Raw genomic sequence first — 16740 nt, 5'->3', positions numbered from 1 at the left:
AGAACTAGCCTATTTGATAAACAAGTAAATAAATTTGCACTACAGACCACCTTGACTTAGTTTCCTAGTTTATACAGCAGTTTCATTTCTTGTATAAACCATATAGCTTTTTCTGCTTAGAATAAATAAAGAAGTATTTTATTTTATACCTAATGTACGAATGTCTTTATATGTGAAAATGATAGTTTTCCCAAGTAGCATTTCCACAGGATACACGTCTAGTCTCAGCACACGACCCCCACCCGAATTATTATTTGCCTTTTTTGACTGCCTATTTCAGTTTCGGAGTTCTTGTTACTTAGATAGGTTGCTGTCCCCAGATGGCAAGCCTAATCTGCACTAGGGTTGGAACTCAGGGGTTTCGGTTTAGCACGCCATCTTCTTTACCGACCCGACCACGCAGGTTACCTTTCGATACTTTAGATTTTGACTTAAGGACTAGTCCTCTGAAATCTACATATTTGACCTTCCTAGGATTCTATAGGCTGTCAAAGCTAAGTTTATAATAATAACTGTTTTCATTCAACATCATTTTTACATTGCTTGGAAATTGGCTCGTAGAATGTCTCTGCACCCTATAGATTTGGAATGCACCGATTCTGTTTTGATTTATTTGCCGAAATTTTATAATATATTTAACAGACATAACAAATAATTTGTCCCTTCATTAAGATAATTTAATTTATTCTCTAGAAAATTAAAATCAAGGGAAAGAACCATGAAAAAAATCACTTAAGAAAACATCAAGAGTAGTGGTCCTTCCATGAAAAACGGTCATCTGCCAGCAGTTCAGCCGCTTCCTTGTTACAATCAGCGTAGAACTCCCGCAAGACTTTCACTGTTTCCGGAAGTGCCACGCCCTCCTTTTTAACCGTCACTCGACGCCTTGTCATATTCACAATGTCTTCCATTTGTGAACTTGTAGGGTGCGCTGTTGATTTAAGGAAATCAAATTGTAGCAACAGGCATTAAAACTCACATTCAGAAATATTCTAGCATTTCTACTAAAACATTTGGTTTAAAGGAAAGTATATTTGTAATTCAACTAGTTCAACTATGTTACACGGAACTAGTTAATAACAGTTTTTTTAAGAACATTGCAAACAACGTTGTCAGTGAGTTCACAAGAGACCCATTCCATTCCATTGGCCTATTAAGCTGACACCCATGGAGCAAAATGTGCATAATAGTGCGAAATATTATTTGTACTTTATAAATTCACATGCGTTTTTTGAGAAATCAGAAATAGCGTAAATTACTACTTCCGGGGAACTGAAATTACTCACAATTTGACAGAAGGTAGAGGATTAGATCTTTTACTTACATGTGAAATTTCATTTATCTATCTGAGATAGTACTCAAGTTATAGGCTTTTGAAAAATTGAATGTAGAAAAAGTTCCATTTCCGGGTATCGGAAATCGCTCAAAAGCTGATACTTATCTAAAAATTTGATATAATACCTATCTATGAAATTTCATCAACCTAGCTGTAACGGTACTCAAGTTATCGTGTTTACAGACACACACACACATACACACACACAGACATACGGACACGATTGCAAAACTATGTTGTTTTTTTTACTCAGGGAGCTATAAAACGTCGAGAGATCTCGATTTTTTTTTGCATGATTAAAGACTTTTTCTATACTTTGTATATTCGAGAAAGTAAAAATGGGTTATTGTCTATGTTGTAAACAAAGCTACAAATAAGTTTACAATAGACACCCCCCCCTTTTGCCCACTTCACCGTGACTATTGCTAAAACCAATGAAGCGAATATGTACTCACGTATGTCCAGAAAGTCGAACACACCCTTCAGGGTCCCCTCCATGTCGTTTTTGTATTCAGTTGTGCGCGTCACGTGAAATGCGCTTCTCGGGAAAACCCGAAACCATTCTTTGAGAAACACCGAGTAGCACCCAAGATGGACTCTGGCCTGGGGATGGTATGTAATTTATTTTAACATGTAGTTGAGAGCATTTTTATTTCGTTTCGCTATGAAAACATCCGAGTTTTTAAAACAAAATTTTAACTTGTCCATCTATCTAATACTCAAGTTTGTTTACATGTTTGAATATTTTTTTTTTTTAATTTTTTTGTTTGTTTGTACGTTTGGTTACATGAGAGAATCTGCACTATTACAATTCGTAATTAGGTAGAGAACAATTTTTGTTTTTAGATGGAGTGTTAATCATACATTTATTTAAAGACGTTAATTAATTTATTGATTTATTCATTGGTGGATCAACCATAATAATTATAATAGTTCAGAACAATGACTTTACTTATAGTGAATAGTGACGTCACATGATTTATTTACTTTTTACAACAATAATGGCGGCTTCCATACCAGATTTTGTTACCCATTCCAACGTTTAACGCGTTCTAAAGCTAATTTTCTGTCGGCTATAGCTTTAACGATACGTCCGTCTGCTATTTCTATTACGTTCCAACGCTAATCTCAATCTTCAACAGTCCTTTTCTATTAAATATACAATACATTTCTCTAGATCAAGAATCTAAAGATCAGCTGTCGAAGAAAGTTGTTTATAGATCTACAATCTAGGTCAAATTAAATTTAATTAGTTAAAAATAAAAATCATTTTAAAATCAGAATAATTTATTGAGTTTCTTTGTTAAACTATTTTAGTCCTTAAATATTTGATATAAATATTTGCTTTTTAGCTTCACGGATAATCTAATTCAAGAATCTCGACTTAACCAAACCAGTCGTAGAATCTAGATAACTCTAGCTAGATCTAGATTATTATGAGTTTCTATACTAAAATATTTCAGACCTTCATTATTGTATATACATCTTTGTTTGTTTAGCTACGGAATTGGCTAATTTAAGATACAATTTAATTTAAAAGATACTCGATCTATGACCTATTCGCGTTAATCAAGTTTCTTAAGCAGACTCAAACTATTAATATATAATACAAAAAACGTCAATGACATCACGAGTCTAGATATCTAAGTTGTTATTTTAAGATGTGAATGATAAAGTTGCCTATCGGGACTTAGCGGGATACAGGGCAGGTGAAGTAGAGTTCACCTGTTTCTTTGTCCTCGGCATATGAAGGGATAGTGTGGTCAGAGACATGCTCAGCTTGACTGTTTTTTAAAGCGACAAAACATGTTGTCTGAGACTTTGCGGAACACTGGGCAGGTGAAGTAGAGTTGGGTATAGTTCTCCGGTGACGCCAGGATATGAAGAGATAGTGTGGTCAGACCCATGCTCAGCCGAAGTCTGTGTTTTCAAAGACAAAATCATGTCTCAGTTTGGAGGACACTGGGAAGGTGAAGTAGAGTTGACCTATTTTTGTGACCTAAGAATAGATTGTTTTGACAGACCCATGTTCAGCCAAAATCGGTGTTTTTAAAAGAAAAAAAAAAAACGTCTGAGGTGTGTCGTCTTTTTGAATGTGAGGTTTGGTTTTTTGTGACGATAAGTGAGAGACGTGATGTTTTTAGCGCAATTTCCATCCTGGAGAATTGCGTTTATTAACTCGTCATTTCTGGGAATGGATGGATGAATGAATGAATGTATGGATGAATGTGTGTCCGGGCTTTAAGTCGTATCTCCTCCTCAACGAAGCAATATCGATGACTAGTTCCAAAAGCAATTATGTTAAGCAAGTTACAAGAATGAGCATAGGCCATAAAAATTCCGGGTTTCTTTCATGTATTTCCCGGAAAAGCCAAAAAACCTCGAAAAAAAAAATCAGTTTTTTGCCCATATCTCGGCAACCAGACCACTTAGCGACTTGAAACATGTACCAATCGATTCCTGCCATAATTTAGAACAATATTGCCGTAGAAAGTTTTCAAAAATATCCTCTCGTTCGGTCACAAATTTTAAAATTACATAAACACCTACAAACCGATCGTTCTTCTAGCTTGAACGCACCACAGCATTATACGTCAGAGCTATTTTTAGATAACATAAGGAAATTGCGCATAAATGTCACTAGACTTTTTTAATTAACTTGTTTTATGGATGACCCCCGAAACCCACAGTTATCCAAGGGATGACGGGTAGGTTAGTTTTGCTATAAAACGTGTATGTGACATAGTAATATTTGAAAGGAAAATAAACCAAATCAAGCAAATAATTTAGGACATAAGATCTATCTGGATTTTAAAATATTAGCGTTAAAAATTTAAGATTTGTTTTTTAGTAATATAAAAAATATATTTTGTTTTCGAAGTAGTTTTTTAAAAAGAGTACTCATCAATGGACACAAACGAGTTGACGAGAATTCCTCCATCATAATTGTTGACATGGATAAAATTTTTTATTTTTATCCGTTTGCCTTCATAGCGGCTGTAAAAAAATAAACTACTTAACGTTGAAAATACTTCAAAACTTTAATATTTTAAGATTCAATGCGATAAGGTTTTAGAGAATTGCAACTATTTTTAGTGTGTTTAAAGCTACATTTCTAATTATTTTAATCAAAACAAGCATTAATTCGCTGCACTGAAACTCCTTGATTGATCTTCTATAAACTCCACGCAAGAGTAATTTGACCTCAAGACTTTGCCGATAAAATGTTTCAATACAATTTTAGTTTTTAAACCACATGACCTAGTTATGCCATGCTTACGTATATTTCCAGTGACAACATGAAACAACCAAATAGTTTTTGGCCTTTTAAAAAAATTGATTGATTACCGTAAATATTAAAAACATTAAATACGTTCAATATTTTACTGTCAGACTTTTACAGCCATATTTCCTTTAATACCATCGTACACGATTTAAAATAACATATTTTATAGGCCTCTCAAATAATTTCAAGGCTATTCTGGTTTGGTTTCATTAATGAAAATAATTATTAAATACAAAATTACCGGTAGCTTCTGGTACATGTCGTTATCAAAGTAGCAAAACCTGGTGGTGTGGTTCTTGAGACAGGCGTTCAACATGTCTATGGCTTGGAGAGTGTGGTTGTGGAACTCAATAGGGTTAGTGCCGTAGCCCAGGAAAACATAGTCGGAGTAGAGTCTGGCGGGAAATACAACCAGACTCATGTGATGAAAATATGTTTTAAAATATAATATTGACTCAAAGGCATCTAAATTTACATACTTTCCTCACTTATAGTATCTATAATAGAGATATTTAAGAAAACAACGATTATAGTTTATTAAAGAATTCTTTAATAAAGTGTCTAAGATAATGGTGCAATCCAAAGGCCAGTTATATTTGTTTATGCAACATTCAGCATGAAGCAACCTCTCTACTTACCTAGCTAACCAGACAACTCATTCAATCTACCTGACAATTCTATATATATCAGGATATATATATATATATATATATATATATATATATATATGTATATATATATATATGTATATATATATATATATATATATATATATATATATATATATATATATATATATATATATATTATAAAAATGAGATCTGTATTTGCAGGTAGTTAACGAGCAATTAAGTTTTAAGTGATTCAGTATACTATGTAGCGAATAAAAGACTAGATCTATAGCCCTCTCAATACTCTGGTTAAAAGTGACAGAAAACTGACCTATATTGTCAACTAAATTTTTTGTAACTTGACATTAATTGGTAAGTGGATAAGCGTGCGGCGTCAAAACGGCCAATGACAAAGCAGCCTCGTCAAAACGACCCCGACAAATCGGCCCCGTCAAAAGGGTAAGCGACATATTAACGAGGCCGTTTTGACGGGGCCGAATTATCCCGGGCCGTTTTGACAATGCACCCCGTAATAGGGTTTCTTCTTAGGCACCTGGAAACGTACCAAATTCTTAGATAGATAACCAAGGAATTACATGTAATGTGTAGGCAGAAATTTACAATCACGTAAAAATATTCATTCTGCTGCTTTTAGCATATAAAAAGTAGTTATTTATACCAAATATATATCTCGGTTTAACATTTAAATTTAGACATGATTTTATGTGGCTTGAGCAAATTTTATCCAACTGTCTGTCGGTCTGTCTGTCTATCTATAGATGTATCTCTCACTCTCTATCCCTCCCTCTCTCTCTCTCTCTCTCATATATATATATATATATATATATATATATATATATATATATATATATATATATATATATATATATATATATATATATATATATATATATATATATATAATTGGACACTGTTATACAAATATACTATATAATAATTTGGGATAATATATTCAGCTAAAAACTTATATAGTTTTTCGTGTGATTGATTTCAAAAATTATTTAAATTATTAAATTATTACTTTTATAGAATAAATAAGTGAATGTTACTGATTCAACTTTAGAAACTTATGTTTTTAACCTTAACATGCGTATTTTAAATAAACATTTGACCTTTCAATTGGTTCCCTGAGCTGTATGATTAATTTGGGCGCCCCTTTGTAAATGTACTTTAAAAAGTGGGGCATAAGGATGTGTGGTTCATTTAGCCCTTCATTCTGAGGGATCATGGGCCAGCCCCGGAAGTCCCAGAGATCCATAGGAGACGCGTCGCCTGGTGATGTCAAAGTCATAGTTAGAGAAAACAGGATTTATATTTCTTCACTTGGCTCTACATTCACTTGTGTATGCGGTGTTTAACTTACCTGTAATTATTTCCGAATTTTTTTGTCCATCAATGTCCTCGGCAGTTTGTGTGAACATATCTAAGTACATGTTCAAGGTAGTCTTATTGTTACCTTTGCGATTAGAAAACGAATAGTTAAAATGTGAAGGTGAAATTTCCCATTTTTAAAGACAGTTGGTTGCAAGGAGTCATTATTTTGCGTTGCCTTTATTTGGTAAATGTGAGCAGTGTTGTGGTGCTGATACAAGGACTGTTGTAGATTGATATTGAGTGTTGAGGCAATGCATTTAGAATTTCTTTCAGACATTTTTTTCTTGAAAGGAGCACTGACATACGTTTAAGTATATATATTTATTTTTAAAGTCTTGTCCGAAAAGATGCAAGAAAGATACTCTGAATACATAGTAGACATCAATTCAGTAATACAATAGTAATAGCGACTTAGAAGCCAGCTCCTAAATGTCCTCTATGTTTACTTTTATCTTTCCTTTTGCAGATAAGCTTGAAGTATTATAGGTTTGATTTGGCGCCCTAGTTCATTTAATTGAGTGCATAAGACTAAGAATAAGTTGGGATATTATAGTAGTCTACTAAGGGGTCATCCATAAATGACGTCACACTCGTAGGGGGGAGGGGGTCCGTAATTTTGTGACGATGTGTGATGAGGGGGAGGGGGGGGGGGGGGTTCAGATGTTGCGACGTCACATTTTTGCATTATAAAAAAGCAATGTTAGAAAACGAATTTTAGACGTTATTTCGCGTTTTAGATAACTGTTTTAATAAATTGTAATAGTTTAGACAAGATTTTGGAAAAATATCGATGTTTAAAAAAAATTCAACTGCAATTTTGAGGGGGGTTGTAGGTTGAGGTGTGACGTCATTTTAGGGGGGGGGGGGGTCTGACTTTTTGTGACGACGTGTGACGGAGGGGAGGGGGGGGGGGGTAAAAATCGTCAAAAAAAGCGTGACGTCATTTATGGATGACCCCTAAGTTGAATCAGGCGGTTCCGCCGGCGCCTCAGCATGGTGCGATTTGGAGCAGTATGCTTTTATGTTTGCATTTAAGTTTGTGTTTATGTTTGCGTTTATTTGCATTATTTTGAGTTTGTTTGCGCTCAGGTTTGCGGTTGTGTTGCTATTTGTATTTGTGTTTGCTTTTTTGGTTGAGTTTGTGTTTTCTTTGTGTTAGGGTTTTGGTTTGTGTTTGTGTTTGTGGTTGGGATTTTGTTTTAAGTTTGTATTTGTTTTCTTTAGTTTTTTGTTGTGTTTTGCATTTTCTGTGTGTTTGTGTTTGTGTTTATGATTCGGTTTTTGTTGGCGTTTATGTTTGTGTTTTTGTTTTTGTTTGTGTTTGTGTTTTTATTTGTGCTTGCGTTGCGTTATATTTGCGTTTTTTGTGTGTTTGGTTTTGGTTGGTTCGAAAAGTAATATATTTCCTAAACCCGAACAATGCCGGATATATGCTGACTACTATACACACATGTCAAGGTCCTTTACAGATAGGTTATTCAGAGAAGCCAGTGCAGGGCCTGGCCGAGACGGCTAGTTTTATAATATTATAGCCTACTAGCCTATTTCTAACTTCTATACACTCTAGACCCTCATCTAGATCTAGTAAATTTTAATTTCCTAAATTATTAAGTACTAACTAATAAAAAGAAAAAACCCAGAAGGGACGCTACTCTAACATATTTGTTTTATGTACAAAGAACATACCTAACGAATAAATCTAATCTTATCATATAAAACCACCCGACCCATTAAAGTACCGTAACCCTAAACCATTAATTAAGCAAAAAAAAAAAAACGCTATGGAGACATACCTATGTACAAAGTAGACCTACTGGATACGTAATTATAATTTTCATTTGAAAAACAGCCCTAAAAGTTTATACATCCCAATTCGGTAAGAGATCCTAAATGGTCAAAATTATAAACCAACAACATACCATATCTATTCCGTGACCAAAACCGCGTTTCTTTACCAGATCCAAAATCGTTGCGGTTAACAAGCGGATGTTTGACCATCCTTGCATGGAGGTCCGAGGTACCACTTTTGGCCATTCCGATGATATAAAAGTATGGTAGACAGCGCAGCTTCCTTTTACCCGCGGAGAGATAGTCGTAAAAACATGGATTCTTGAATTGTGGAAGAAACTTCGGCAGATTCTAAAGGAAATTAAAAGAAAATATTATTTTAAAAATCTTTCACTTTAAAAGTCAGATGGAAGTCTTAGAGTTAGTCCAGCTATATATATATATATATATATATATATATATATATATATATATATATATATATAGTACCTGACTAGAGTTAGGGGGAAAGTTGTTGAATTTTCTTACTTTTGCTTTACATTAAATTTTTACTTTCTCGTATATACGAAGTATAGAGAAAGTCTTGTAATCGTGCAAAAAAAAAAAATCGAGATTTTTACAAATCTCGACGTTTTACACCTCACTGATACGGAAAAACATAATTTTGCAATCTTGTCCGTATGTCTGTGTGTCTGTGTGTGTGTGTGTCTGTCTGTCTGTCTGTCCGTGTGTAAACACGATAACTTGAGTACCGTTACAGCTAGGTTGATGAAATTTCATATATAAGTATTTTATCAAAATCGTAGATCCGTATTAACTTTTGAGCGATTTCCGATAACCGGAAGTGGTACTTTTCCTACTTTGAATTTTTCAAAAGCCTATAACTTAAGTACTATTTCAGATAGATAAATGAAATTTCACATGTAAGTAAAACATCTAATTCTCTACCTTCTGTTAAATTTTGAGTAATTTCCGTTGACTGGAAGTAATAATTTACGCTACTTCCGATTTCTCAAAAAACTAATGTAAATTTTTAAAGTACTAATAATATTGCGCACTATTATACGCGTTTTTATTTGGCGTTCACTTGGTGTGCAATTAATCTGTCTACGAGATTTTATTCTATTTTTAAAACTTTAAGTATTTAAAATGGATTAAAAATCATGTCTATAGCCCGAGTTCCCATCCCCTGTTATTTTATATAAGAATATTCGAAAAAGTTTAGGGGAGATCACTCCCGGTTTATTTTTAAGTTATATTTTACAGACTTTAAACACAATACGAAATTTATTTAAAAAAAAAAGACTTATTCATTCATGCTGTAATATGGTGATAAAATGTAACTTCTAATTCTCATTAATTACCAAAATTGATCGAACACTTCGCGACATGGGTAGTGGTGATCGATCAAATACTAAATTAGTCGAACATGAGCATTTAGTGATAAGATAATGAAATTAGACGTTTATTCACTATTGATTATTAATCAAATAAACCGGGAGTGATCTCCCCTAAACGTTATCGAATATTCTTATATAACACTACGGGGTATGACAGCTCGGGATATACACAATATTTTAAATCCATTTTTACTTACTTAAACTTTTAAAAATAGATTAGAATCTCGTAGAAAAAAGAATTGCACATCAAGTGAACGCCAAATAAAATGTGTATAATAGTGCGGGATATGATTAGTATTTTATAAATTCACATGCGTTTAATGAGAAATCGGAAATAGCCTGAATTACTACTTCCGGTCAACGTAAATCTATCAAAATTTGAAAGAAGGCAAAGATTTATATCATTTACTTATATGTGAAATATCATTTATCTATCTGAAATAGTACTCAAGTTAAAGGCTTTTGAAATATTGAAAGTAGAAAAAGTTCCACTTCCGGTTATCTGAAATCGCTCAAAAGTTGATACTGAACTACAAATTTGTTATAATACTTGTATATAAAATTTCATCAACCTAACTGTAACGGCACTGAAGTTTTCGTGCTCTCAGACACACATACACATATACACACATACAGACATACTGACAAGATTGCAAAACTATGTTTTTCCGACTCAGGGAGGTGTAAAACGTCGAGATTTGCAAAAAATACGTTTTTTTTTGTACGATTACAATACTTTCTCTATAAACTGTATACTAGAAAGTAAAAATATTACAAAATTAATCAAATTTTTTTTAGTAGCAAGTCGCAAATCAATATGATAGCATATTAAGGTCAGGTAAAATTTTATACAATTTAGAATTACACAGCGGTTTGTTATTCTTTCTTATAATGTGTCGAGCACTTGATTGTGCAATTGCATCTAGTGAAGACGCAATGGGATTTGTATATGTGTGTGTGGGGTGGGAAGGTGTTGTAGGTGGTTAAATATTATAAAAGGTTTATGTTTATACAAATGTTATATAACTTTTTTATATATTTCCACGATTTTTGGTTTTTGTCGCATAGTAATTTAGAATTTCTTAAATTTTTACTTTCTCGTATACAAAGTATAGAGGAAGTATTGTAATCGTGCAAAAAATACACCAGGAGTGATCTCCCCTAAACTTTCTCGTATACTTATATATAAAACAACGAGGGATGGCAACTGGGGATATCCATTTTTCATTACTTTAACTGTTTAAAATAGAATATAATCTCGTAGAAAAAACACTTACGATACAAAATATGTCCTCTACTCTGTTGAATTGTGATGCCAAGCGATCTAAACAAGGGGGATCTAGAAATTGATATAAAGTTTTATGTTAAACATATAATACAAATTATATATTTAATAAATTATACACATTATAAAAATTTAACAAATTCAGCTTGATTCTGCTTATGATTTTTCGACAAGTCTTCGATTTTATTAAAATCTAATGTGGAATATATTATATTTTGTTTCATACAATCCTAGTAATACCAAGCTGGAACGATTTTTCCTAAACTTCCTCGAATATTCTTTTATAACACTACGGGGAATGAAACTCGGGATATAGACATGATTTTTACTTTCTCGTATATACGAAGTATAGAGAAAGTATTGTAATCGTGCAAAAAATCGCTTGAAATTTTAACATTTTTCACCGTATTACACCTCAGTCCTTCATCATATCCGAAGTATAGAGGACTTATTTTAATCGGGCAAAAATTATCAATCCAGATTTATCAAAATTAAGAGGTTTTATGCGTAATCCAGTCTGAAAAACTGGGCTTTGCAATTCTGTCCGTATGTCTGTGTGTCTGTCTGTGTGTGTGTGTGTGTCTGTGTGTGTGTGTGTCTGTGTGTAAACACTGATTACTTAAGTACCGTTACAGCTAGGTTGATTAAATTTCATATATAAGTATTTTATCAAAATCGTAGATCCATATCAACTTTTGAACGATTTCCGATAACCGGAAGTGTAACTTTTTCTACTTTGAATTTTTCAAAAGCCAATAACTTGAGTACTATTTCAGATAGATAAATGAAATTTCACATGTAAGTATAAGATCTAATTCTCTACCTTCTGTTAAATTTTGAGTAATTTCCGTTTGACCGCAAGTAGTAATTTACGCTACTTCCGATTTCTCAAAAAACTAATGTAAATTTTTAAAGTACTAATAATATTGCGCACTATTATGCACTTTTTTTTTGGCGTTCACTTGGTGTGCAATTCTTTTGTCTACGAGATTTTATTCTGTATTTAAAAGCTTTAAGTATTTAAAATGGATTAAAAATCATGTCTATAGCCCGAGTTCCCATCCCCTGTTGTTTTATATAAGAATATTCGAGAAAGTTTAGGGGAGATCACTCCCGGTTTAAATATCCAGTTTTGGATTACTTAAACTTTTTAAAATAGAATAGAATATGGTAGAACAAAAAAATTGCGCATCAGGTGATCAGCAAACAATGTGTGTGTAATGGTGCGGAATATTAATACTTTGTAAATTCATTTGCAAAAATGTCGAATTTTTTTTTTTGCACGATTACAATACTTTCTCTATACTTTGTATACGAGAAAGTAAAAATCAAGATTTTTGCAAATCTCGACGTTTTACACCTCCCTTAGTCGGAAAACATTGTTTTGCAATCTTTTCCGTATGTCTGTGTTTGTGTGTGTATATATATCTGTGTGTGTGTGTGAGTGTCTGTGTGTCTGTAAACACGATATCTTAAGCTTTCCACCAATCATTGACTTTTTTAAGTATCTATCTATATATAATTCTCTAGCGCGCTCCCTACTACCCACAACCCAACATGGTCTGGTGAGCTGTGGTTCACGCTAAATCTTTACAATCGTAGAGCCGGGTTTAGTTACGGCTATTAGGGGCAGATAATTTAGTTTGAAACGATTTTAAACTTAGGGGAGGTAACTAAGAGGAGGCTGCTTTCACGGGGGGGGGGGGGGTAGGGTAGGGGTTGGGGGAAAGGAGGAGGGGGGTAGTATCGTCCTTAACGACCTACTGATAGTGTTTTAAAGCAAATATTTTCAGTGGCAGCACTGGTACTGTCCAATTCACAAATTATGAATTACTGAAAAGTAGTAAATAAAACAACTAAATAGCGGCATACGATACGCCGCGGGTCGGCTCGTTAGATCTAATACAGATGCCATACAGCTTTCGAAAACCAGAAAATGTTCGAGATGTAACAAAACTAATTCGAATGTTAAGAAATCGTCTACTTAGTCATAAAGAAACTCAAGTTGTCCTTAGGTATGAAGGATATCTTGCTAATATCCTGCCCAACCTCCCTCCTGGGGTATCACCAAAACTGTCCAATACTTACTACTGTATTAGGGTTGGGCGTCGTAAAGTTCAGCCACCTACCCAAGTTTTTTATGCCTGACAAAAACAGCTACAATCTGGTGAGGTTTCAGGAGTGAAAATAGCTACATTACCAGGCTTTCAATTTAACTGGAGAACTGGAAAAATTGAATACCCTAAAGCATCATAACATGTGTATAGACAATTTTTCAAGAAACAACTGTAACTTAGTGTTAGAATTTCTGACGTGTTAACATTTGGTGTGACGTTGTAAATGTCATCATAAAAGTTTTGATATGTTGATCAGGTGTCGATATACAACTTTTAAAACTAAAACTATTTTATAAACAAAAAGACCAATCCGAAAGTGTATTTAGTTTGCTTAAGTGATTGCATGTTTCAAGCACAAGGCAGACATTATTTATTTTGTAGATCGTTTGTGATCTTGTATTAACAAGTGAGAAATAAATAACTTAAAGTTCTATTGATTCTCTTTGTCACACCTCTGTTTATTTGTATATAGGCTTCTTGTTTAGTTAATTTAGTTCAGTTGTCAGTAGTTGAACGACTCAAAATAGAGTTATATTATCTTATTGCAGTTCAACAATGTTAGGTTCTGGGTTGGTTTCAAATTCAAGAACGACTCGGGTTAACGTTCAATACGTTTATTAGGTCTCACATTTCACATTACAGAATAGCCCTCGACCTAACCACCACCAACTGACCCCTGACAATCATTCACTCCAGCTTTTATACCGCATTCGACCTTGGCATAACAATACACAAACACACCGGGGTTAACAATATTCTAGGGTAAACTCAACTCACACACTCACTCTCCCCTAATCCCAGATCATTCTATCCTATTCTAGTCTAACCTACAAATGACCCGTAACAGACAAGTTGACAACAGATGTTTTGATCTTAAGTCTGTGCCAGACAGGACAATAAAAACAGTTTGATTAATTTAAATTATAAAAAAATCAGCCGATCACTAATTAATTAAGCATTCAAATTCTCAAAGGCAGTATGCCTAGTTTGACATAAATGAAACGGTACTCATGTTATCGTGTTCACAGACACCAAGAAAGCCACAGACTAAAATGCAAAAGCTTATTTATTTTTTACTTAGGGAGGTGTAAAACATTAAGCTTAATTAAAATCTCTTTACAGATGTTTAGCACGATTACAATACTTATATTGTATATATCGTATTCGAGAAAGTAAAACGTATAACGCCGGAAAACATACACAATGATTGATGTTGACATCGATAGTAAAGAAACATAAATTTCCGCCGAGTGTAATTGTCTAACATTGAATGTTAATGTACGCATTCCAAAAAAAAAAGGAAATACGACTAACTTGTACACAAGTTTCGTGAATAGAACCTTAAGTACCTGAAGGCTCGCAGTTTGTGGTTCCCTGGATGATCCTCTGAGAGACGCTTGACCAGGACAGCTGTGGACAGACCATGGCTAAGACAGCTGCCGACAGCAAGAGGAATAACACCTTCACTTTTCTGGAAATAAAAACAAAATCAAATAACCAGATAACCCTAACTTGGCATGTCTATTTGATAAATTACATGCCAACCTACCTAGTCTACTTGACAACTTACCTAGTCTACCTGACAACTTACCTAGTCTACCTGACAACTTACCTAGTCTAGACAACTTACCTAGTCTACCCGACAACTTACCTAGTCTACTTGACAACATACCTAGTCTACCTGACAACATACCTAGTCTAAATGACAACTTACATAGTCTACTTGACATCTTACCTAGTCTACCTGACAACTTACCTAGTCTACCTGACAACTTACCTAGTCTACCTGACTACTTACCTAGTCTACCTGATAATTTACCAAGTCAACCTAACCTACCGAGTCGCCATGGACTTTAGACAACTAAGGATGCCAACACCTTTGTTTTCTTCTGCCATTAACGATGTTTCTTCGATATATCTTCCAAAATCCTAAGTGAAAAAGAATTAAAAAAAATAATTATTAGAGTCATAAATAAATTTAGATAACTTTTTAATTTGAATAAGTATTCAGGGTGTTGTTGTGATAGGGGATTGTACTATACCCCATCATAAAAAAAATTTGAGGGTTAATAAATATGTAAATTTTCAACGTTTTTATAATATTTTGAATCCAGAACGGACATTTTCGACCAATGATAATGTGATAATTCCTAAATGATTTAAATGTTTTAAATGGTTTTACCTAACCCCTCCCAATTAAACACTGTTCCCCCCCCCCCCCCAAACACACACTTGAACCTTGAACACCCTTAAAAGATAAATTTCATTTTTGTTTTTAAAACAGTTGTTTATTTAGATATGTACTGAGGTAGATCAACATTAAATAACTTGATCAATTTTATTTCAATTTATAAAATAACTTTTAAAAATTATAAATAAAAGCTTAAATACAGTTTTTACAAGCTTTTATTTAACTCACTCCTCTGTCTGTCGCCAGTCTATCGTCAGTCTGTCTGTCTAGATGGAATCGCCTGAGTGAAATTGCAGGCACTTCTAACTGAGAGATACGGTTTGTAGTTGGGACGTGGATCAAGGCATGAAGACAATGCATCATGACATTTAATTTGACTCAATTGGTTGCCTGATTAATTTTTTATGAATTAATTAAAAATGTGAGCAAATTAGTAGGCAGGCCTATCCAACTACTCCACACGTGTCATCACGTTCAATAGGAGCGCAATGTTTTTTGGTCATGTAACTCTATTGTAAATAAAAACATGTAAAGTACTAAAAATGTTTTCATAAAAAAGGTTTTAATAACAAGTTTTTATGTAACAATGCACTAAAAAGTATAAAATAAATTATAAATTACTATTTAAATTACTATAAAGAAAAGTACTATTTCAGATAAATAAATGAAATTTCACATGTAAGTAAAATATCTAACTCTCTGCCTTCTGTCAAATTTTGAGTAATTTCCGTTGACCAGAAGTAGTATTTTGTGCTATTTCCGATTTCTCAAAAAACACATGTGAATTTATAAACTACTAATAATATTCCGCACTATTATGCACATTTTATTGGGCGTTCAATTTGTGTGCAATTCTTTTTTCTACGAGATTTTATTCTATTTTAAAATTTTAAGTATTTAAAATGGATTAAAAATCATGTCTATATCCCGAGTTGCCATCCCCTGTTGTTTCATATAAGAATATTCGACAAAGTTTAGGGGAAATCACTCCCGTTTTATTTAGTACTTGTTAATTTCTATTAATGGACCCTCAGAAAACATGTATAAAATCGTATTAATTGTATCATAAATTTAAATCAAATAACAGTTAATAATTTCTAATTTAAAATCTATAATTATTTTTTATGTTATGGTTGATCCACCTGTGTAGTCAAAGCCCCGTTATGGTTAAATCCCCTATTGTCAAAGCCCATCTGTGGTCAAAGCCCCGCTGTGTACAAAGTCCCTATTTATCCCCCTATGGTCAAAGCTCCCTTGTGGTCAAACCCCCTATAGTCAAAGCTCCAGTTCATTGTATCTCTCGCACCAAAATTCGTTTGCACCAACATGCC

At 33.5% G+C, this 16740-nt stretch overlaps 1 protein-coding gene across 1 annotated transcript; it reads right to left on the bottom strand.

The window, feature by feature from the left end:
- Positions 1-743: 743 nt before the first annotated feature.
- Positions 744-15114, bottom strand: LOC131957149 (carbohydrate sulfotransferase 15-like). The gene is made up of 9 exons (XM_059321876.1): positions 15056-15114; positions 14568-14689; positions 11094-11155; positions 8548-8767; positions 6618-6677; positions 6367-6526; positions 4864-5017; positions 1792-1939; positions 744-931 (listed from the first exon to the last, which is right to left on the bottom strand). Exons 1-9 carry the CDS (start codon positions 15112-15114, stop codon positions 744-746), a joined length of 1173 nt encoding a protein of 390 aa, XP_059177859.1.
- Positions 15115-16740: the final 1626 nt, after the last annotated feature.

Source organism: Physella acuta, unplaced genomic scaffold, assembly GCF_028476545.2.
Source record: "Physella acuta isolate Inbredline_101_S28 unplaced genomic scaffold, ASM2847654v3 ptg001214l, whole genome shotgun sequence".
NCBI classification, from domain to species: Eukaryota; Metazoa; Mollusca; class Gastropoda; family Physidae; genus Physella; species Physella acuta.
The sequence above is the reverse complement of the archived record's forward strand: the minus strand, read 5'-3'. Positions and strand labels throughout refer to the sequence as shown.

Bases quoted from the DNA above. Each gene is read 5' to 3' on its own strand.
- LOC131957149 (XM_059321876.1), bottom strand. From the start codon at position 15,114: ATGGCAGAAGAAAACAAAGGTGTTGGCATCCTTAGTTGTCTAAAGTCC. The intron at 11,156-14,567 runs GTACTTAAGGTT...ATCAATTTCTAG, and splicing joins CACAAACTGCGAGCCTTCAG to ATCCCCCTTGTTTAGATCGC. The intron at 8,768-11,093 runs GTAAGTGTTTTT...AATTTCCTTTAG, and splicing joins TAGAGGACATATTTTGTATC to AATCTGCCGAAGTTTCTTCC.